The 24,527-nt window shown below is 38.6% G+C and overlaps 1 protein-coding gene across 2 annotated transcripts; it reads right to left on the reverse strand.

Moving 5' to 3' along the window:
* Positions 1-79: 79 nt before the first annotated feature.
* Positions 80-24,174, reverse strand: LOC105939364 (pterin-4-alpha-carbinolamine dehydratase 2). Of its 2 annotated transcripts, XM_036142846.1 has the most exons (4): positions 24,004-24,168; positions 19,519-19,650; positions 3,549-3,629; positions 100-338 (listed from the first exon to the last, which is right to left on the reverse strand). In XM_036142846.1, exons 1-4 carry the CDS (start codon positions 24,100-24,102, stop codon positions 243-245), a joined length of 408 nt encoding a protein of 135 aa, XP_035998739.1. In that variant the 5' UTR covers positions 24,103-24,168; the 3' UTR covers positions 100-242. The 2 variants fall into 2 exon arrangements, with proteins under 2 accessions (XP_035998741.1, XP_035998739.1); XM_036142848.1 differs by lacking the exon at positions 19,519-19,650 and having other exon boundaries at positions 80-338; positions 24,004-24,174.
* Positions 24,175-24,527: the final 353 nt, after the last annotated feature.

Genomic DNA, 24,527 nt, shown 5'->3' on the forward strand with positions numbered 1-24,527 from the left:
TTTCCTGCCACGTCCCACAGAGTACTGAAAAGCACCATCAGCAATGGAAAAATATGTCAAAATCATAAATCGAGTCACATTTTTGAATTAGACAGTGAATTGTGAAGAATATGCCCCATCTTAGTCCTTCTTCACAGATTTTATTGATGGAAAAACAAGAAAGTTGTGGTAATCGTGAATAACTTTAACAGAACTGGGAAAAAAATTAGTTAAATTACACTTCAGGATAAAGTCTGAAAAAATTACATTGAAAGCGCTATTTTGTCGATAAATTTTGCCATTTTGATGTCCCGTTTAGAAAGCCCTCCACAGTCATGTGTGCTCAGTGTAATCTGGACCTGTGGAAACACAAGCAGAAATATTTATCTTTAATACATTTCGCAGTTTTCGGTTCTTTAGAATAAATGTATTCCCGTTTTGCACAAACATAAGACAAAGAAAATGTGTTTATTGTGCTAAAGAACATCTGTCATTTTTATTTAGCAGATAAACAATGTTAATTCATAGAAAATACCTTTTATTAAACTGTCATTTATAGGAAGTAATTTTTAAGTAAACTCTACCAGGAAGTTACCTAATCAGATATTTTCTTCCATTACATGTCATTATTTTTAATAAACTTTAGTAATTAAAATGGAGATGCAACTTTTCGGCAATTCACCCATTCACCGGCCAAAATTGTACACCTCTCTCCTAATAAGCTTGATCTTTGGACTTTGGCTGCTTTATTTGTTTTATCCTTTGGGCCTTATGATTCATTGTTCACAGTTAAGCACCGTTTAAGTCAAACATTAATTTGAAAAGGCTGAGATACCAAATTCTACATTTTCCAATCAACAGATATTAATCAAAGAGGAATCCAACGTAAAATAAATCAATTGTTTAGAAAAAGTATAATTTTATTGCATAGGATTTAATTCAATGTACTTTATATAGCGCATATTCACAACAAATGCCATGTGAAGGCACTTTACAAAAAAAAACCTGTTTATATGCAGAAATATCAATGATATCAATGACAAATTATCATCGGCAGGTTTGGTAGGAGCTCTTGAGTTGTAGATATCAAGGATATAGATATAGTTACAATATCAAGGTGGAAAGACATCAACAATGACCTCATAGATGCAAATGTTGCTACACTTCAATCTGGAAAGGTTTAGAAAGCGATTTCCAAGACATCAGAAGTTCAGATTATTTACAAGAGGAAGGCATTTAGGACTGTGGTCAAACGTCCAGGAGTGAACATCCCAGCTAATCCGCTCCCAACACTAGACCTTTGAAAGTGCTTTGCGCCTTTTGATATAATTTTACCAGAGTAATTTCAGTTTACTGTGTCCACAGTTTCAGACTCAGACTCAGCTATACTTTAATGATCCAGAATACACACATTGTTATATATAAATTTACAACATGGAGTTTCTGGGATAAAAGGTCCTGGTCTGGGAGGAAGACTTTCAGATTACCCCAGGATTGTAGAGGGGCAGGATTATGAGAAACTATGATTAGTGGACAGTTTCTCGCTGTGGTCTGACCTTCGCTCACTCACCAGATATTTAAGAATTAGTTGTTTTCGACTTTATCCAAAATTTGCATCCAGGCGTACTTTTTATATTCGATAATGGACTAAAGGAGGAAGACCATATATGCTTTCTCCATCTGGTTTTACTAGCTTCTCGTTCGGGCTTTGCTTTTTTGCCTTTTAAGTTCTTTTTACCGCCACCTGCTGGACTGGAAGTGTAGTGCAGTTTCTGCTGCATTTCTGAGGCGAAGAAACTAAAAATTACACAAATGACAAAGAATTTTTTTACCCGGGTAATAAAAAAAATATCCTAGGCATTTAATTTCTGAGACTGTCAGTTGAAAATCGGGTAATGTTGTAAAGAAAAGGGGATAAAAATTCCCCTAAAGTGAGAAACTGATCACATCCAACAAAAAAAAAAAAAACACCAGACAAGGGTTCCTGCTGCTAAAAGGTGCACCTCAACTCTGTTTTTGTTTAAAAAAAAAAAAACAAGACCATGTGGAATCTGGTGCGGGATTATGTGCATTCTGTTATAAATTAAATAACCTGTTAATGACCAGATAAATTTAAATCTGTCCTCAAACATAAAAGTTAAAAAAAAGTGCTTTGTGCAAGTTTTAAAGGTAAATATTTATTTTCTTTCATATATATATATATATATGCCATTACAATTGCTCGACGTGTAAAAAGAGTTATCCTCCATTTGCCGTAGTAGGCAGGATTAATCAGTTCATATAAAAGTGATTAGGGCCGAATCCTCTGGGTGTGGATTTGACCAGAAACGTTCACCTAGCTACGTTGTTGAGTCTCCGCTGCAGTCGATGCGTTAGCAACAGAACACGGGCTACCTTCAGTATTTATAACTTTCTTACCTCTAAACAAAAGACCTGTGCCATAGCAGCTGCAAATGCTTTTCTTCTTCTACATTGCGCGTGCACAACACTCGTGTCATTTCAGCTTCTAACCAGAGGGGGCAAACGTCTGCAGAAACTCAGCAACTTGCACAATGCACCTTTAAGGTTTAGAGGATGTACTTTCTTTTATGTAGGGGAATCAATTTTATATGAGTGACAGTAATTCTTAAGATTTGCTTATTCCAAAGCACTCAGTCTACGCGTACTTTCTGAAGCCAATTAATGGTAGTTTTAACATTGATCCATACTTTTACTCCTGACAGATTTGGTGTCTTCCATTAAGAACAGAGTTAAATGCAGCTAATTATTTGGTTAACACAATGTAAGCAGCATGTGTGATGCTCAGAGTTTGAGGAAGCTGGCCACAGAGAACCTCACTTGGCTGTTGATGCAACCTAGACCCCGAAAAAGAGCACAGCTTCTTCGTCCCACAAAAACAAATCATGAAAACTGAGCGGAAGATTATTTATGTTCAAGACTATTAGTGCAAATTCAAAATGGATCAACTATTTTGTTCAGGCTGAACTTAAATAAGTGTGAGGTTTGTCTACACGCGTCTGGTGCAGAGCGTAGTTGTTGCTCTGAGACCTGCAGCCACTTTAATAAAGAGTGGATTAGGAGCAGCATTCCTCTTAAAGAGCCCGGTTCACCACACAGTAATTCAGGGGCTTCAGTCTAATGCTGAGAGATTTTCACGGACTGGCTCGGTCATATCGTGCACTTCTTTACCTCCGAGTGATGAGGGGATGTGTGAGCGCTGCTGTTATGAAAGCAAGGTGGAGATATCTGTAGAGGTTTTCATGAGAAAAACTGAAGGATTACCTCTTGAAACTGTTTGTTTTATTCATATCATTATTTCTGATTGACTTACAGAATATTTTTAGAGGTTTAGGGTGGAGACACATCCTGAACTGGAGTTTGTTGTTTAGCATTAAGACAATTCTGACTTTACCAAGAGTTAAACGATCTCAGGTTATCTGGAATTAGTAGTAAACAAAACATCAAGTTATAAACATGAACGAGAGCCTTCAAAACAGTAACTGATGCTAAATAAAAAGGACCTTTAAGACCCGACAGCAGTTTTACTTGCACTAAGAGAAATTGGTTACCTTATTATAAACATTGAACCACTCTGGGTGATGGTTCATCTTCTCTGCCTGCAGGGCCACTCGTGACATGAAGCCAAACGCCTGGAGGAGAAACAAAAATATTGAATTTAAGAATATGGGGTTATATTTGTCCTACAAACTTCGAATCTATAACAACAAATGTGTATTTTGGAGTTTTATAATTGAAATCATCATAGAAAAGTAATTTACTTGAAAGATTTGTTACCCACAGCTGTATATTTTAGTTTATCTATGTTAATTTTCATGATTACACCTTACAGCTAATAAAAATCCAAAATTCGTCTTCTTATGACATCAGACCATTAAAAATAATTTTCCATAAAGAAATGTTATGACTGTATTATGAACTACACAATCATGGGTGCAACTGTTGTCCACCAGTATCCAAGAACGCCTTGGGATCCCCCAGAATAACCATGACCCAGCGACCTGACCTCAGATAAGCGTTAGACAATTGATCGATGCCAACAAAAATCATAATTGTAAAAGGTGATAAAATATCCCTTTTTTTTGTTTTTTTTAGGAATAAAAATCCTAAAAGTTCTGTCTGCATTTGTACCCTAAATAAAATCCAACAAACTCAATTAATTGCCTTCAAAGTCATATTTGTAGGAAAAAATATAAAAAATCATGAAATTATATAAAATGATTTTTCAGATATTTTTTCAGGTATCGATGCTCCGTGGAGAGTGGCCCTTCTCAAAAACGTGCCGATTTAACTTCAGAGTCGGGTCTGTCGCTGAACAGGTCATGTGACCCATTCTAGGTTACAGTAGTTTAAGTAAATTTTTTTGTTCTCTAAAGTAGGATTTAATCTAGAGGGGTGAACATGGACTTGTCTTTACAAGTAACTCCATGATTTCTCAGTCTGCTGGTCCAAACTGGTCTGCTATCAGACTCCAAAACATGGAGGGAGACTGTTTAATGTTGCGACAGTGCAGTGTTGCTAGTGGCCTGCAGGGGCGCTAAACCTGGAAGTTACAGCTCTAGCGCCCCTAGTGGCTAAAAGTAGCTGCTATAAACATATTATCCCCATCATGAGACATGGTGGTAGCATCATGATGTGGGGAACATTTTCTTCCAGCCACGAGGAAATCTGCTTGATGGAACGTAGATGGAGCCAGATGCAATCCTCGGAAAATCCCGTTGAAGGCCACAAAAGACTTGAGACTGGGCCACACGGTGACCTTCCAGCAGGACAACAACCCCGAACAGACACCGAGAGCCACAGCAAAACGGTTTAGATCAAATCATATTAACGTGTTAGAACGGTCCAGTCAAAGCCCAGACCTAAATCCAACAGACGCTCTCCTTTAAATCTGGCTGAGCTTCAGATTTGCTGCGAAGACGAATGGGTAAAGCTGGTAGAGACATTCCCCAAAAGACTTGCAGTGGGAACTGGAGACAAATCTGGTTTTAAAAATCTTTTGACTCACTGGGGTTTCCACACTTTCTCGGATGCAAACCATGCATCATTTTCCTTGATCTTCTCACAAAAAAGGATAAAAAGCACGACGACGGCTTCTTAAAATATCCACTTTTAAATTTTGATAAACTGAAAATACAAATCTAAAATTTGGAAACTTTAACGTATTTTAGTATAGTTATTCACAACAAATGTCAAGGTAAGACAGTTTAAAAAGGGCAAATGGGTCCAAGTCATATTGAATATTATAATTTTTTTAAATTTAATCAATCTAATTCATGCCTACATAAGTCAGTCATAAATATAAATTGAGATTCAATTATATGCAGTCCAGTATAATTGTAATTTGTAGCTGTAATGCAACTTAGTCAAATTTAACCAATGTTTTTGATCTAAAGAAGCCTGGCTTAGAGTCATTAACTTTGATGCAATCCCTTCATCCTGAGCAAGCACGTGGCGACAGTGGACTTTACGGTGTACGGAAAGAGCCCTTTTCTGAAAAACAACCTAAAATATTTGGCAGCAATATCAAGTATTTAAGCATAAAATACTGTGATTCCCACGACTATGGTAAGGGAAAAAAGTTAAATGCTACCGGGAACCAAAGATTATTAGATGTTAGTCTATATATGTTTGTTTGGTAATACATGCTCTGAATGATAATAAAACAACATTAGCAAGCCTAGAAATGCTGTTTAAAAAAAAAAAATGCACTCCTCCCTTACAAGCGAGCAAAGAAGAAGCTCAGATTTAAAAAAATAAATAGTCTGAGCTTAAATAAAATTGAAGTTAAAGTGAAAGTAAAACAAATGATAAGAATGCTTGAAAAATTAACTGGACTGGTTCCTCAGAGCAACGTTTTTCAACCCAGCTCCTCAAGGCACATCGTCATGCATGTAACTGCAACTGTGACCATAACTGTAATAATTAATGTGCAATAATCAAGGTGCAATAATCTATTTAATACACTGTCCTACAACCCGTGCAATAATCCTGATGTAGTGACTTCTGCTGCTATCAACACCTGAACATAAGTCAGCACACATGTATATATGTAGGCGCATATATATATATATATATATATATATATATATATATATATATACCACTAAGAATGTAAATGAAACATTTACATTCCTATTTCCTTTTTTGTATTTTTTTGGTATTCTTTTTGACCCATTGTATATATGAAGATTCACTGTATATAACTGAATGCACCTTCCCTACTCTGCACCTTCTTGTATGAGCCGATGTGACGAGTGAATTTCTCCATTGTGAGATCAATAAAGACTATCTTATCTTATCTTATGTTTGAGATGTTTCTCTGCTTCAACACGCCTGATTCAGTGGATTGCAGTTCAGCAAAAGCTTCTTAATCAGCCATCAGTCGAAATAAGGTGCGCTGAACCAAGGGGGGGGGGGGGGGCATCTAAACCACACAGGGAACAGAAGAATCCTAAAGCTGAAACACAAAGTTCTGCATGTTTCTGGTAACGTCTTACTGATGAAGGGCCGACCAATTATCTGTTGTGACCCAGCAGCAGACATAAACATCATTTAGAGGATTACTTTAGAGATGCAATAGCAGAAACATATGCAGCTGAACTCATGCTCGGGAGGGGGGGAAAAGAGCAATGCTGCCATCTGAGGCGCGGAGAAGCACAAGAGGAACTCCTCTGCGTGCGTGAAGGGAAGCCCTCCCTGCAGAGACGGAGACATCCAGAGCAGAGGACACGCACGCCGAGGAGCGTCCGCACTCTTCATATTTCAGGGTTTCGGTATGTGCTGCTCTCCAATCACAGGTCATCCAGGGAGTGATTACGGTAATTCTAATTATCTACAAAGAGGAGAGCGAAATCCCTCGTCATGCTCGCTGTGACGAGCGAGGGGGGGGGGAACAACTCAGGTAGACCCCATTTCAGAGCAATTTCCCACTGCAATCTCAATTAAGCCCCTAAATGCTTCCTCTGTGCCTAATTAAATCAACTGAAATGCCATTGTTTACAGGCCGGGGCCGCGGCCCCATCCGCCACCTGACATGACGAAACAGAATTACTTTCACAAAAGGAAATTGGGTTTAGTCGTTTTTTTTTTTGGCGTGCCGGGCCAATTTTTGAGCCGGCCCTGTTTGGTTCCCTTGTGCCGCTATGCGTGTAACACGATCGGCAGCTTGATCAAATTGGTTATCAAGGAAACCGTCTCCCGATCAATTTAAGTAATTGACATATTCCTGCAACTTGACCCCCAGAGGCACCAATTTGGAGAGCGAGGCGGTCTGCTTTTCCTCAGCTTTCATTGGCTCTAATGGAGATGGTTGAGCAGGCTGTCGTGTCAGGTGTTGTCCGAACTCGTCTCCTCTCTCTGGTGCCGGGCTCAGAGCTAAACCGCTGCTGGGGAACACTGAGTGACAGCTAAAAGGATTCAGTGTTAACACTTCAGGGCTCCTGCACATTGTCCAGCTTCAAAACATCATGATTTTTTCCCCCCAGTTTTGGACTTATCCCTTAGTGCTTCAAGACGCTCCTGAGGTGCCAGACTTCTGGGTCTGAATAATCGGCTGATAGCGAATTAAATAAAACATATTATTGCCATTATCACAGATGCTAATCAATTTTGCCCACATACACATAGTAATTTTTAAAGCAAAAACGATAAAACCAGTGGATAAAAGTTGCCGTCAGGACTTGAATGATGGGGAAATAAGACAATCTCCAGGAACTTATTTAAAATTCACAAAGTTTTGGTGGTTTTACCAAAGGTTTGCATTTCTACGGCTGCACTTTGTTTTGAAACTATATCGTCTGTCAATGACCGCGGCTGCGGTGTAGACTTCGCCGTGGATTCTCAATCTTGTCTTGGTTTAAGCAGATGATCTGGTTCTGTTGAGGCCTTAGTCTGGTTCTCAACCAGAAAATGGTGGATGGCTCCCTCCATGTTGGACTCTCAAGCTGCGTCTCGAGGGGGGAAGTTAAAGTATCAAGCCTCTTTCTCAAAAGTGAGGTCTGTCTTTCTACAAATCCAATCTGACTGACCTTTAGCTAGATTGCTAAGAAGAATGGGCAATAATTTCAGTCTCTATAAGGTGTTATGCTGCGACACATTTACCTGAAAAGTCAGAACTGGGAAGTCAGAGATTACTTCATCGCCAGTTTCCAACTTCTCTATTAGTAGGAAAAAAACAGACACTCGCACCAAAGCCATTGTTAAATGTACAAATTAGGGCTTGGAAATAAATAAATTTATTCAATTAAATTCAATTTACAATTTTTAAAGACAACATTTTTGGAAAATCTGGATTATATTTTGCCAATAAACTCATTGGGCTTCCATGAAGAGAACTTGTTATATAAACATTACCATAATATGAGGCATTTTAATTTATTCTTTAACTTTTTTTAAGTTAGTTTGAAGTAACACAAGTCAAGTGAAGCCTGTTCTTAGCTCATTGTGTAAAACCACTAGCAGCAAACGTTTTGTTATATTTTAGTTTACGATGGCAGGGCAGCCATCTTGTTTTACAAGCATGTTTCACAGCTTGGTTTTAGTAGCGCTTTGGATTCAGGTAAACTAACAGAAGAAACTCTTAAAATAAAAGCCATTCTTAAAAACAGTTTCTGTTTGTTAAACAAAAAGGAGGGAAAAAAACTGGATTACTAGGCTTTGGTACAACAAAATCGGGAGATTTTATTTCTAAGCCATATCGCCCAGCTCTAGTACAAATACAGCCAACCTTAGTCTCAGAACAAGTCACATTTTATTGCAAAATCTTTTTTTTAAAACCATGCTATCTATCTATCTATCTATCTATAATTTTGGGCTTATAAAAAGTTCTAAAACATCCTGTCTAATGAACACTGAAAAGTAGCACGTGTACGACAGACTTATTGTTACATAAATAACAGAAACTGTTAAAAACAGTTTAAGTGTGAAGTTTTAGCAATCTTGAATGCGGAAGTCGGGTTTGGTCCCGTTGCTCCAACGTTCCCACTCGTAATTCCGACATCCCGTTCCAGTTGAAATTTCCTACTTGGACGACTTCAGAGTATAAATGGAACGCAGAATTGATTCAAGAGGCTGAAACAATTGCAAATTTGAAAACAACGTATAATTTTAGATACACTTTACAAGTAATCACTTATTTGTGTTGATCTGTCAGATACATAGAAGTTTGTAGATGCAAAATTTCAAAATGTGACAAGGTTCACAGGGTATGAATACATTTCCAAGGCACTGTATACCCATGTAGACCCACTGAGGCACAAACAAACAACAGGGCTGGGACTCGTAGAGGAAGGGAATATGAAACATAAGATGGAGTTTTCTGCACAGCAAAAGAAGTATAAACAGCTGCAATCTTTCACCACACGTAAAAAGATTGAAATCAGTTTTAAAAAGGCTATAAAACTGTGTTTTTCTTAGGTGGTGGTCCCTCGGGGGCAGTAAGCAGAGCAGAGCAGCAGGACACAAAGCGTCCAAAGAGGCATGGCTGCATCTGTCTGTCACCCATGGGTCATCTCAACATCCTCCACTTGGGCCCAAAAGAAAACGAAACCGCCTCTCCACTCCCAGGCAACATGTCAACAGAGGTCAAGGGCTCTCCCTCTCAAAGTGCTTTGTTTAGCCCATCTGTATTGTTTGGGCCACACTTCTGGAAGACGGCGGGTCAGCCAGCGAGGCGGCCGTCCGCACTGGAGTCTCCAACAGCTCCAACAAGCTGTAGCTGTCAGAGTCAGATAATTTGACATGACATTACGCAGGGCCCCCATCCCAAATAATCAGAAACACCCGCCAGCCGAGCCCTCCTACATGCCCCCCCCCACCACCCTGACATATACACATGCTGCCGAGCAGTCATTTTGGAGCTATTACAGCATGATTGTCATACAACACTGGATGAAATAATTTGACGTCGGAGCGAGGGGGTGTTCACGCTCTCGTTGCGGCTGTGGGCTGAAGTGCAGGACTCACTTTCAAACACATGTGTCTGTTATTTGCAGATCGGTTTTCCACCGCCGCGCGGTCCAAGGGGCTTAAAAGAGCGCCTGTTATGCCTCTGCCAGGACTAAGTGCATGCAGATTGCACCTCCTCTAACCAGCCTCTGACAGACACGTTCGCACTCCACATACACGGCGGGGAGAAGCGGCTCTTCAGCATTACGCCAGCCGACGATTACCCCGCAGGCCCCATCATCACCCAGGAAAACCGGCGCTCCTCTGCAGCGAAAGGCGAGAACTCTGTGATTTTGAGCAGCGGCTATATTTGATGATGATGATGACCACACCTCTTATGTTTCATTCCCCCTCTGTCCCAAACAACTTTTCATAGGCGTCCAGCTGGCTTAGCGCAGCTCCTCTGCCAGACTGGGATGTCATTTAAAGCAAACTAAATGACAAACTATGAAGCAAAGCTTCCAAAGTTCAAAGCGTAAAACTTAAATATAAATCCAAGTAACACATAGGGCAAAAAAAAAAAAAAAAAAAAAAAAAAAAAAAATCCCTTTGAGACATTGACACTCGTTTTAGGGCCTTGTACGTCTAACGACCGAGTTACAGCAAGCTTGAGCAAACAGTTCACTAAAGGCAGAATCACAATCAAAAGTAATTTCTCTGGATATATATATATATATATATATATATATATATATATATATATATATATATATATATATATATATATATTGTAATTATAGACTGAGATGAACACAGAGAGCTTCTAGTGTCCAAGAGAACAATTAGAAACGGATTACTGACGCTAAGAATGTAATGTGGTCAGGACACCTGACGGACACAGGTAGGGACGCAGAGCGGCATAAAGGGGAATAAAGTTTAGTTTTTAAAATGTCTCTCGATAATTCTGAAGAGTTCAGACAATGTACTGCTTAATTCCAAATATAAGAATTCTTATTTTCTTTTTTTATATATATATATATATATATATATATATATATATATATATATATATATATATATATATAAATAACTTTTGTGTTTATAGCTTTTAATGTTTGTCATATTTTAGTTTGTTTCTTTTTTATATTACATTTACCTTTTTTTTGACAGTGTATTTATAAAGGTAAGTTTATATATTTTATAATAATTTGTAGCATTTTACATTTAATTTTGTTCTTATACACAATTTATTTTTATAATTGTTTCTCTAGTGTATTTTCTCTTAATTTAATGGCGTTATATTGATATTGCAATTTATTTAGATTTATTCGCTCGTTCAGGACTGGTTAAAATCATTGTAAAAAAATCTGGGGAAAAAAAACTATAAGACCCCTAGTTTATATTACATAGTAAATTAGGAAACATGCAAAAGTTAAATTACATAGTGGCTAAATAAAATGATTGAGTTAAGTTTTATTTTAAATATGTAGAAGGATTAAACGTCTCGTCAACTGGCAGCTGATGCAAAGAATGATGAAAAACAAGCTGAGCCATTTTGAAATTTAACTGTGCTGGATTATATTTAAACAGACTGCGATCATAATTACCTTTGCTTTAACTTGTCTAATTTTGCAGAAATGATCTAACCTGACTTGTATGCAGCCTGGGGCTTCATCAACAATCTGGATTTTGATTTATAGGGCAGGCGGCTCAACAGGAACATCGCCAATAAAGTGGTCATTGTCAGCAAAATAAGTCCTCAGCCTAACATGAGGATTCATACCATCCGTGTGTGTTTAAAGTGGGAGGGTTGGCCGGCTATGAGAGCTCGGTTTACCCAGAGGCTCAGTTTTTGTTGTAGGACAACTTATTCAACACAAGCAGACCGAGGTTCTTAACGAGAGGCAGAGGCTTGAAGGAGATTTGAAGGCAGAGGATGAAGAGGAGGAGGGATCTCCTGACAGAATATAAAAAGGGGGACAACGAGTGGGGGGGTCCGTTGTTTGGGCTGCTTTTAATGCAGTGGTGAACCGAAGTGTTAACATGTCGTATCACTGTTTGACTTTTTAGACGAACGCGACATAAACGATAGCTAAACTGAGTTTATTTTCACTTTCTGAAAAACCGCTAACAAGGATCTTGAAGTAACACCGAATAATAACAAAAAGAAAAATGCTTTAGGTACTTTGGTTCTGATTTACATCAAGAGTATAGAACATTTATGAGCAAATTCTGATGTTAGGAATGGTGCTATTTTTATATTTGAAAAATCTAGACTACGACCGACATAGAAACAATTATTCAATTTGGGCGGATTTCTAGGCTTTGCAGTGTCTATACTCTGAATGTTGAGAAAACAACTTTTAGTAACAAAACAGATGCTGAAGCTCCAGCTAAATATAAAATCTTCACTGCTAGAACACAAAATGGTAGTTTGGTCATGGACCACGAGTTAAACAGTAATTTGGAAATTGACGAAATACAATGAAGCAAATGTCCAATACTAGGTTTATTTTCTCTTATTTATTACAAACAAAAATAACGCTCTTAAAAGTAGAATTAGGCAAAATCTTCATGCTATGAGGAGATTCTTGCGGACTTGAAGGTATAACAGGGTAGAATTTCTTAAAATGAGATTTGTATACAAATTAAATAATGCCCCCTATAGTCCAAATGTCAAACAAAAGGTTTAATAAACCTACAGGTATCTCAATGTTATGTAAAATAAAATAAAAGGCAATTAAAATGTTTTTGGCCAAAACTTTATGCCAATTTTAAAGGAACTATAAGTAATACTGACACCTTGTGGCTCAAATCAGTACAACATCTTGCCAATCACAACAATCTAATATGCCGTTTTTAAACGGTGTGTTGCTGTTGTGAATTTTTACTAACACAGTATAGGTATATATTGTTGTATTCTGTTATATTTCTGGTCCGCTTCTCTTACTGGCTTCCATGTCTGCAGGCTGCTGCTCTTTTTTCAAGATAAAATACCAAATGCTTCGCTCTGTGTTGGGAACCCTGGGAACTCTCATATGATTGGCTCAGGAACCAGGAAGTAAATATGGGCTACACTCTGGACCGAAGTAGTTCTGGACCGTTCCTCTAGGTTTGACAGGAGAAAAACGTGACTAAGACATTGTTGATGGAGAGGATCGATTGTTTATAGGGAATGTTACTTCCATCCCAGGTGGATATAGCTCCTTTAACAGTATAGCATCTCTTTAATGATCTACTATTATAGAGGTCACCAAGATTGATGCCAATGATTTTACTTCATTCTTCAACAAAGCCCTGCAAACAGTTCCTATTCCTGACTGTAAGTGACACGTGCAAAAAGATAAAACAGAAGGTAAGAAAAGACTCAATAAAACACTTTCATAAAAACAAGACTGACTAATTTTTGAAAAAATTAAAAATGCAAAATTGTGTATAAGCCGGTGTGGTTTCTTAAGCCAGTAACTTGACTAGGGGGCAAAAGCTCAATTTACCATAAACAAGTACTCCCAGGTATTCACATTGTTTGGTTTTTTATCACCATCGCAGTTATCAAGGTGAAGCTTCTACTAAAGTCAACACATTTCTTCCATCTTACTCACATTTATATCTAAAAAGTAAGATTTGCTCTGTTGGGGGTCAAGCCATGAGAGCAAGGACTGCCTGCAACTGACAGAAAAGACTCCAAATCCCAGAATCCACAGTATTAGTCCTTTTTAAAAAGGTCATTAACTACCAGGCTTGTGCCGTGTTTTCACTGATTAAAAGCGACAATTACAGAATCGTCTGCAAACTTGATACCATGGTGCCGTGTGTAATGACCCTGGCAGTCATTTGTGTATAATACGAATAAAAAGGGGGAAGAGGACACAACCCTGAGGAGACCCAGTCGATCAAGGGAGGTGCTCAGATAAAACACCTTTTACCCGTTGTGTCCTCACTGTTAATTAAAAACAATCCATCAGCCAGGAAATAAAAGCAGTGTGAATATTGTAAAAGCTCTTTAACCCGTGTGCTAAAACATGAGGTTGGATCCAATTAAAAGCAGAAGAAAAAAAAAGAAAAAAAAAAATCAATAAAAGGTAATCTGCCCAGGGCCTTGGCACCCTCCAGATGTTTAAAAAACAACATTAAAAGCCTCTCTTTGACCTATAAGCAAGCTGGAGAAGGGTCAAGCTTGTCCTGTACCATGTCCAACAGCACCTCCTTTATTAATTTCCCGAATATCTTCATGACTAAAGATGTCAAAGCCACTAGTCTAGAATCATAGCTTTGGTATTTTGGATGGGTACGATTATTTACGAAATTTAAGGAAATGCAGAGACCTTTGGAAAATAAAACTGCATATATCTGCAAGCTGTGAGGCACGGTTTTTCAACAGACACCGTGTGCGGCCCAGGGCTTTTCCTTTTTTCCTCGACTCTACGAAAGCATCATGCCTAGAGGCTTCCTTTGTTTAGCAGGGCGAGGGAAGCTTGTCGAAGACGATGGGAAGATGGATGGAGCTAAATACATGGTAATCCTGGAAGAAAACCTGTTCGAAGGCAGCAAAACACTTGAAACCAGGGGGGAAAAGTTCCCCTTCCGGCAGAACAAAGACCTAAAACACACAGCCTGAGGGACAGCACACTGGTTTAGATTAAAGTATGTCGATGTGCTAGAATGGCCTAGTCAAATTCCAGACCTAAACTCAATGGAGAAGCCGTATCAAGAATTTAAAGTTGACATTCAAAGGCACTCTACATCCAGTCTGACTGAGCTTGGACTATTTTGTAACGAAGAATTGAGCCACAATTTTCAGTATTAAATACAAATTTGCACCATATTTTTTTCCATTTTTATTTATTTGTTTATTGTAAAATTTTGGTAACCATGTTTAATTCTTCTATTCCAGTACTATAAGCTGGAGAAAAAAAAACATCCAGGTTTCACAGAGGGGGATTGTGTGTTTTACCTGACATGTGGAAGCAAAGCAAATCCAGATTTAAAAAAAATAATTATAAAATACTTTTTATGGATCTAATGCAATAAAATCCTAATTTCTGTGAATTTAAACTCTGCTCTTTATGCACAGATTTCTGTAAAAGAGTTCAACACAAAATATAAATCGGCAGTTAATTTATGAATCAAATATGTTTTTGTTTAAGAAAAATGACCAAAAAAAAAAAAAACATTCACAGCATAGAAAACTAGTTGAACTTTTGTCTTTGAAACCTTTGCCTCTTTTAAATTGTGTCCATATCCAAACCATTTGATTTACCGGTGTATAAAATGTGCTTTACAAATAAAAACATTGTGTAACTCGACTTGCGATACAAAAATGAGTCCAGTTTGTCAGTGGTGTGGATTTTTACATCCCACAGCTGCCTGCCCGGTTGACAAAGGACTTGTTGACTTTGCAGGTTAGACTCGAAATAACAACCGTCCTGTTTTCAGATCCGAAAACGCAGCTTTTGAATGATTTTTTTTTTTCTCTCCCTCTCCCATCGCTGCATGAGAAAAGAAGGAATGCCATTGTTGTCAACCTCAGCTAACATAACACAACAGTTGAGCATGCACAGCTCACCTCCTCCTTTTAAAAAAAAAAAAAAAAAAAAACGCCTTTTATATCTAACCGTTTCACATGACTGTTTCTACTTTCTTCACAGAAACGCGTAGCAGATGGCCGATCTTTAAAACGCATAAAGCACAAACCTCTGTGCGTAAACAACATCAGCGACGGCAACTTAAAAAACATGCTCAGTTCTGACCAGGATCTGCAGGGTTAAAAGCCAGGACAGGAGCACATGCAGATGTTTCCACATGTGGTTGCAGGGATTCTTCTCAGTAATCAAAATGACTCTGGGAAACAGGAATTCAGCTCTCAAACCTGATTCAACACTATGACTTTGATATAGAAATAAAAGAAAAAAAAAAAAAGAAAAATCACTTGCCACCAACAAGCCCCAGGTAAATTACCGAGCTGGTTGCAACAACATTATGACACTTTCCACTTACCATAATCCAAGTAATTTAAGCCTAAAAAAAAAAAAAGCAAGCACAGCTGTCAATTTGTTTTTATCTGCACTGTAGCTCTGCTGCCCCCTAACGGCCACACGAGGAAGCGCTTGCACACAGAAAAAGAGTTTGTTATTTCCATTATGAGCTCTTGGGGGGGGATCTGATTTCTTCAACTCCATCTTTTTAAGATAAGTGGCAAATGGAAATCAGCCAGAATGCAGCTCCTCATCACTGCTCGTCGTTTTAAAAGCCTTTTAAGTGCAACCATGAGAGAGAAAACACACCAGAGGACCAAAAAGGCTAAAGTAAAAAAAAAAAAAAAAAAAAAAAAAAAAAAAAAAAAAAAAAAAAAAAAAAAAAAAAAGAGTTGGCAGCAAGCAAAATTGGAACAACATGAGCTCATCTTCCAATAACACGGGGAGCAGAACGGGAACAAGAGACACAGACTAAAAAAAAAAAAAAAGGCAGAGATAGGGACTAAGGAAGGCAAAAAAAAAAAAAGGAGAAAGAAAGGGGCATCTACTAGGGGAAAGATGGGGTTGTTAGTGGTTGGCAAACCAGATGAGACATTTTAACCAATTTGATTGTTTGTGAAAGAAATGATTCTGATCAAAACCCCAACTGGCAGCCTGGCGTGTCTCTGCCTAATGCGGCCTGACGTGTCGAGGTAAGAGGAGAGGCTGCGGGAGAGGGGAGCCGCAGATGGAGGGGGGAGGACGTCAGCGCTCGCCCTCTGACTTCAAACACGGGGAAGTGTAAAAACAGGCCGTTTTAGTGGCTAGAACTACTAAAGGCGGGATTAGAGGAAGTCCACTAAGTGGCCTTCAGATGACGCAGTTTACTTTGCCCCAAACTGGTTTAAAATAGGAAGCTGATTATAATGGAGAAAAAGGATGTCATCAAAAAAAAAAAAAAAATGGAACCGTTCATGTTAAAGTTTCTGTGTTTATTCTACCCCAGGAGACACGGGGCGGACCTCCTAGCATGGAGATCTGGATTTTCTTCCTTCATTTTGACCTGAACAGGTCCTTTGGTATTCAGTTTTGACATTCACACAGCCTCATAAGTACACAACAGATTATATATATACACCGCCAAAACCTCTGAAAAATGTAATTTGTTGTCATGGCCCCTTTAAGACCATTCTTTGCTGATACTAGGCCCCAGTCCAATAGCTCATTGTAACCTAAATAGCTCTAACAGAGTATTTGCTCCCTTACAGATTTCTTCTGTTTTTGCTTTTCTGTCCACAAAAGCAATTTAATGCCAGGAGGATAACCTGAATAAATGCAAAAAGCAGTTTTCCCCGGATCACTTTGTTTATTAAGGGAAAAGAGGCCAAACCAACCTGGTCCTTTGTGATAAAGTAATTGTGCCCTTAAACTACCAACTGGTTGTGCAACCCATGGCGGCATCCGCTGCCTTCAAGTGTTTGCGACAGCTGGTGTAGCGACTTTGATCGTCAAATAAAAGCCGCTTTCAGGGCCGAGTTGGCTTTATTCCTTGAAGGAGCAATGTCGAGTCCAACTCGCATTTTGCGTATTTACTTTAAAAGCAATGAGCTTTTGCCATCCGTCAAAACAAACGGTGCGTGTATCAACTTGCATCGCCTGTGATTAGGACGGAAAAAAGTGACGTTCCACAGAAAAGTTTGCAATAGTCTGGTAAGTAAGGTGTGAGGTGCAGGACGAATCTGAACACCTGTGCCACCATCACCACTGAACAACACAAACTTTCCCCACGGCTCTTACAACTTTTAGCAAGTCTGTGGGGGGCATGTTGCTCCACTCTTCTTTGCAGGATTTTAATTCAGCCATGTTGGAGGATTTACCACTGCAAAAACAGAACTAAAACGAGTCAAAATCTTCTTGAAATTAGTGTATTTGTCCTTTATTTGAGCAGGTAAATAAGATAATCTGCCAATGGAATAAGATTTTTGCACTTAAAATAGGAAAAACTGGTCTCCATCAACTTATTTCAAGTGCATTATATCTAATTATCTTATTTTAGGGGTAAAATTACTCTTTCAATTGGCAGATAATCGTATTTACCTGCTCAAATCAAGGACAAATACAGTAATTTCAAGAAAATTTTACTTATTTTTAGTTCTGTTTTTGCAGTGCAGTACCTTCGTTTCAGGTAATTCAGAGACATGCTTGCTGGTGTGCAAAGGATCATTGTTCTGCTGCATAACCAAACTGCACCTGAGCTTCAGACAACAAACTGATAACCAGAAGCACTCCGTCGTCAATGTCCAGAAGAAAGCCCAAAAAAGGTTCTGATGCCACAAATAACCTTCAAAAGTCTCGTATTGTGTGAAATGAAGTTCACCTGTGTGCAATCTAAGTGTCACATGATCTGTCGACATAAACACACCTTTTCTGAAAGGCTTCAGCACCATGAAGACAGAGGAGCTCTCCGAACAAGTCAGGGACAAAGTTGTTAAGAAGTACAAGTCAGGGTGGCGTTATAGAAAAAATATATTAAAAAAATATATCTTTGATGCTTTCCTGGAGCTCCATCATCTTCTAATAGAAAGCATGTGGAGCCACAAAACACCTGCCAAGGAGGGGACCCGCCATCAGAACCCACAGACCGGGCCAGATGAACATTAATCAGAGAAGCAGCACAGAGATCAAAGGTAACTCTGAAGCTTCATGTGGCCAGAAAAGAGCCATTACATAGTGTTAGAAAGAAGAAGGAAGGGTTCAGTTTGCCAAAAGGCAAATAAATGTATGGAGGAAGGAGTTCTGGTCAGATGAGACTTTTTGGCCACCAAGGAAAACTTTGTTTGGTGTAAACCCAACACGTCCCTTCGCCCCAAGAACATCATGCTGTGGGGATGTTTTTCAGCAGCAGGGACTAGGAAAGATGGATGGTGCTAAATAAAAAGGATATTCTGGAGCAGAACTTGTCAGTCTGCCAGTGATTTGAGACTGGCACAGAAGTTCACCTTCCAGCAGGACAATGACCCAAAACACAGCTAAAGCAACACTCGAGTGGTTTAAGGGGAAACATTTAAGCGTGTTGGAATGGCCTAGTCAAAGTCCAAGGTGCATTAACAATTACGCATGCTATCCTACTTGTTTACCTCAAAGTATACTTTCTCAAAGTTGTAGGCATGTTTTGTGAATGAAAAGGTGCAAACTCTAAAACAATGCATTTTAATTCCAGGTTGGGAAGAAACAAAACAGGAAAAATGCCAGAGTGTGAACAAATTTGCAAGGCACCGTAATCATCTGACACGTGTAGAAGTCTGTAGAAAATCCGGCTTCCTTTCTAAATGCTTCACATACCCTTTTTAAACTGATCCCTCACAGTGACAATATTTAACGTTGAGTCTTCTTTACATAGCAAGTGTTGCTTTTAGTGCATGCTGGTACCACTTTGGTATGGTGCATTAACTGATGGAGGAAAAGGTCAGATTTTTGGAGTTTGCGGTGAGGGCTGGTCTACCCTAAAATCTGCTGATCCAGGACACCAGACAATGTCTCTGTGCATCTCTAATCCATTATGTCAAAGGAGAGCTTCACCAGACAACACTAGAATAATATTGCCAATGATTCATAACTTATGCCTCAGAGGTGTGGAACTGGCTGTAAGCACAGCAGAAGTATGAAGACAAAAACAGACCTGATTAAAAGTTTTAAAGTGCAGCTCCTTGAAGATGGCATCACGATCCTCCACCTCCATCCAGCCCGTCGCCCTGAGCTCCATCACCAGCTGATCCCGGTCTGCGGGGCTGAGCCAATGGGAATCTGACGACTGGACACACGTGACTCCCAGTTAACTTACGGCAGCAAATCAGAGTAACACTGATCATTTTGGGATGTCCTTGTAAAGTTTACTGTTACTTCTAAGGCTGTGCATGAAAATCGATACAAAGATTAATACCGATGTTTTATATAAACAATTTAATATCGATATTCTGGCTTTCAATATCGATATACCTCCCAACCCCTAGGGGGCGTTATTATCCACAGGATTTTAGAAGCACCTTCGTCCCTAAAATCAGACGTTTGGGCACATTTTTAGTTTCTGTGATACGTTAAATACATTGAACCAAATGAACTTTATTTTGCAGTGTTCACTAAATTGAACATAAATATAATATTTGGCTGGTTTTGTTGATTGAATGACTTTGAGCATTAATTTGAAAGTAATAAATATCGATATTGGAGTCAAATGAAATCAAGCTGAGCTATGTATCGAGAATCGTATCGCATCGGCTCATCCTATATGATACCCAGTCCTTGTTTTTTCCATGCCAAAAATTTACATTTTTACATTATATCTCAATGCTGGTTTGAATGCTAAAATATACTTTTGGATGAGCACATTTTTACAGATTAAAGCAGCTGACTAAGCAACCTACAGCTCAAATAATGTCAGTAAGGAGACCATAAGTAATCTCACTGCCATCAAATTATTCTGTATTAAATGGACAAAAACTGACTAACAGCCCAGCATGGAAAGAAGTTTATTGGGAGGTAATTGTTAGGCATTTCAGAACTCTGTGTATCATTTCAAGATTTGATAAGGCTAAAACAAATCTGTGCTGGAGACAATGTGGATTAATTAAAGATCACGCTCGTGTCTTTTGGGATTGCCCAAAGGTTAAAACATTCTGGGAATGAATCAGAGAGGAAATTTCAAATATTACATACATTTATATTGAATTGAACCCCCTTGTCTTTGTTCTGGGAGTGCTCCCGGGTGATTTGTGAAATAAAGAAAAACGTTACACATGTGGTGCCTTCAATCCTGATCAAAAAAGTAGCACACTCTTACAGTGAGCTGCATCTAAAGTGTTATTTTATTTAGTTGCTCTTCCTTTTCCATCATACTTGTTTTTACATAGATTTCAAATGATAAATACATTAAAAACATTTTATATTACATAAAGTTAAGGTGAGCCCTGACTCTTCCAGTTCAACGGTCAGTACAGGTAGCCCTTCGTACGACACAGTAACAATGAAGTAGCTCTCAACTTCTAAAAGGTTGGTGATCCCTGGTTTATACTATGGAGAAAATAACGGCACAGATAAACCCATTCATCGAGTTACTTAAGAAAAGGTGGTACCCATTATGGCGTAAAAATGTAAGTTATTTAGGTGTGCATGAACAGTAGAGAAAAAATTTTATTAAGATTTCAGCTCGCCGAGATGTTCAGATATTCTTATTCAACTGTTCTGTTTGGTTGTACTGGAACTTTATGTTTGTGATTCATTGTGCTAAATATTAAGTTTGAATTAAGAATAGAACATATTTATAAATAATAAAATTAGGGCTGGGCAAGTTAACGCGTTAATTTCGCGTTAACTCATTAGACTATTAACGGCGATATTTACTTTAACGCTCATTAACGCATGTTGCTCACATGCTTTTATTTTGTGAAGGTCTGTTGCTGCGGTATAGGGGTTTGAATCAGAACAGTAGGTGGCGATAATGCACCAATAACCTCGCTGTCAGCCAAACCTCGGATTCAGAGTAAGAAAGGTGCTGGCCGGAAAAAAACAAAGCCGACATGCGGAAGGCGGTGTTTCCCGCAGGAATTTGCTTAGGCGAGGCGGTGAGTTGGCGGCCGGAACAAGTTTTGTGCGGAGCGGAGCGGGGGGGTCTGCATCGACGCCGTTGGTGAAGTCGCTTCTCGCTTCAAAGTATCCATGTATTTTTGCCTGTTTTTCCCTGACATTCACTATATGCACGCGAGAAAGCAACAACAAAAAACCGCGTGTTAACGTCAAATAAACGCAAGCAACGCAAGCATATCGAGTTAGCAAGCATTTCAGTTTAAAGTTCTTCCAGCAACAAATATGACAGAAACAAGTTAGTTGTAACCACTGCCAAGTTAAACTTTGGTATTGAACATAAAATGGTAATGCTGCTCCCTGCTGTTACCTCAGAAATTGCCTGTTTTTGGTAGATTTTTTCCCCATAAAGAGAATTCCCTGTCAGTGGCAATAAGCTTTAATTTATTATTATTGCTATTTTTTGTTTTACATGTTTAAGTTGAGCTTTACACTAAATATGTGTTACTGATAAGTGCTACAAATGTTACAACACTTTTGTTCATATGGCAGCAGAACATTAAAATAAAAGTGCTCGTTACACTACTTTTGAATTCATTCTTGGAGTTTGTAAATACAATGCGATTAATCGCGATTAATCAGGGCGATTAATCGCGATTAAATATTTTAAACGTTGCCCAGCCCTAAATAAAATACAGTCTTGTTCAAAAAAATTATTTTGCATAAAACATTACACGCTTGATTTGGATAAAATTCCTGTTTTAATCTACAATTCACCATAAGAAACGATAAGACCTGGCAGATGAATTGGTGCATGTCAAATATTTAACAAAATCCATTTGATCAACCCATCTGAAAAAAAATTAATTGTGAAAAGTTGGAATCAACCCCAAAATGAGATATTAGATTGCAAAATTGGTTTGCTTCAACATTACAGAAACCTATATAATTATATTAACTGTGCAAATTCTCAGTTATCTGGGTCATCCCAACGACAAACAGACTTAAATCGGAGGCACCTGGACTTTTGCTCAGTTTCTCTGAAAACGTTTCAACTCTTATCCAGGAGTCTTTGTCAATTCTGGTGAATCACACTTGAGCTAAAAGAGTTATATTCTAATCAACCAAAATTGATAAACAAAATAGAAACGAAATGCCGCGGAGCTGTGGAACTGGCACTAAACACAGCAGAAGAACCAAAATTATATAATTATAATTCAAACGTACTAAAAACAATATGTGTGTCTAGAACCATGGAGTGGTGTCCAAACTTTTTGGCTAATTGGCTGAAAAGCACTTGAGGGCCAAAAAAATTAATTTATTAAATGAATTCCAATCAGATATTAATGCACCAGAATCTGCATCTGAGTAAAAGTCACCCTATTTACTATGAAATTAAAGTGAATGTAAAAAGTGAGCTTATTAAAAGACAAACGTTTTACGTTGTACTGTAACATTCAATTGTAAGATTTTAACTTGTCTATAATAAATTCACCCTAATTAGAAATAAGAAGTTATAAGAAGGGCCGCACAAAATCAGCACAGGGGCCACAAATGGCCCCCGGACCACACTTTAGGCACACTTGCCCTAAAGCTTGTTAACAATAGATAAATGTAATTATTTACACTAACTGAGGCGAGTGTGCAAATACATTGTCAACAGAAAGTTTCTCCTGTGTTAAATTGGAAACTGCTGCCAGTGCAACATGTAATCAGCCCTGTTATACTTTATACTGTTATATCTGCTCTTTGGCACAAATTTTCTGTTGCTTTTAAAGTGTATACTATTTATTCAAATGCATCACAATATAGCTCTCCTGCTAACGTCAAATAAAAATGTTAAAAAAAATATTTTGAGTGCAATTTCAATCAATCAGAATTTTACTTCTAAGCACCTCACAACAACAGATTGATCAAAGTGCTGAGCAGAATTAAAAACACTAATAAAAATAGTAATAACAATAAATAAGTCTGCCCTAGATATAACTGTAAAAGGGTTAATAAAATCTATGTATCAAAGGCTAAACTGAACGAGCTTGGCCTTGAACAGGTGCAGGGTTGCCCTGTGTCCAGCAGGTGGCAGTGTTGCAGTACAAATATGCACCTGTCAATGCGTTTCTTGGTTAAACTTAAGCCAACCTTTCAGTTACTGTATAACTATTATGTCGTTCATGTCTGTGTCTTTTAATGGGATGGATTCCTAATAATGTGATTTTAAAAAAAAGGTCTTGATCACCTGGCTCTGAGCTTCTTGAATGTTGTTCAGTTCCTTATTTCTAAACCAATGCGTGGCATTATAACACTTAGCAGGAGACAGGCGATTAAAAAAAAGCAAACTATGTCAAAAATGTTAACTAACGTGACCATTTTTGCCAATGCAAATTTTTTATTTTAAAGTAACTTCAGTAGTTACGTGGGTTTCCTCATATGACACAAACATGCACCGCCGCTGACTCTTTCACAAACTTTCCCCACGAAGAAACACCGTCGTGCGGGGATCACAACTCCAGTGTGCCGCTTTTAAACAGACGCTGATGCTAATGCTAATGCTAGCACTGCAGGGAACGTTTAACGGCAGTTCTCTCACCATTTTAGAGCAGAGGTGTCTGTGGGGCGGAGGTTTCCTCAGGCTGCTCAGCCGGCTGCAGGTCACAGGTTTGCTCGTCCGCAGGATGAACCCAAACATGTCTGTTAACGGAGCTTACTCCTCACCACCTGTTCTGCGCAGGCGCGGCAGACCTGGTCCACGTACGACTTAGCTGTTTACCTCACTGCCTGATTAAAATAACCTGAAATGAGTCAGCCTACGCATAGACATACACAGACATATATTATGTCTATGGACATTTTATGTATATTATGTCTATGAGCCTACGCGCTATAAATACATTAAAAAAGGTATTCACTCATCTGCCTTGACTAGCATGTGAATTTAGGTGACATTCCACAATCAGTGGAGTTCAATATAACGTTGGTCCATCATTTGCAACTAGAACAGCTTCTTCAACTCTTCTGGTTTTAGTGTCTATCCATCCATCATCTACACCCCCTTATCCGTGCAGGGTCGCGGGGGTGGCTGGTGACAACAATATTGGAGCGTTTATGGTAGGA

This window comes from Fundulus heteroclitus, chromosome 11 (assembly GCF_011125445.2).
Source record: "Fundulus heteroclitus isolate FHET01 chromosome 11, MU-UCD_Fhet_4.1, whole genome shotgun sequence".
NCBI classification, from domain to species: Eukaryota; Metazoa; Chordata; class Actinopteri; order Cyprinodontiformes; family Fundulidae; genus Fundulus; species Fundulus heteroclitus.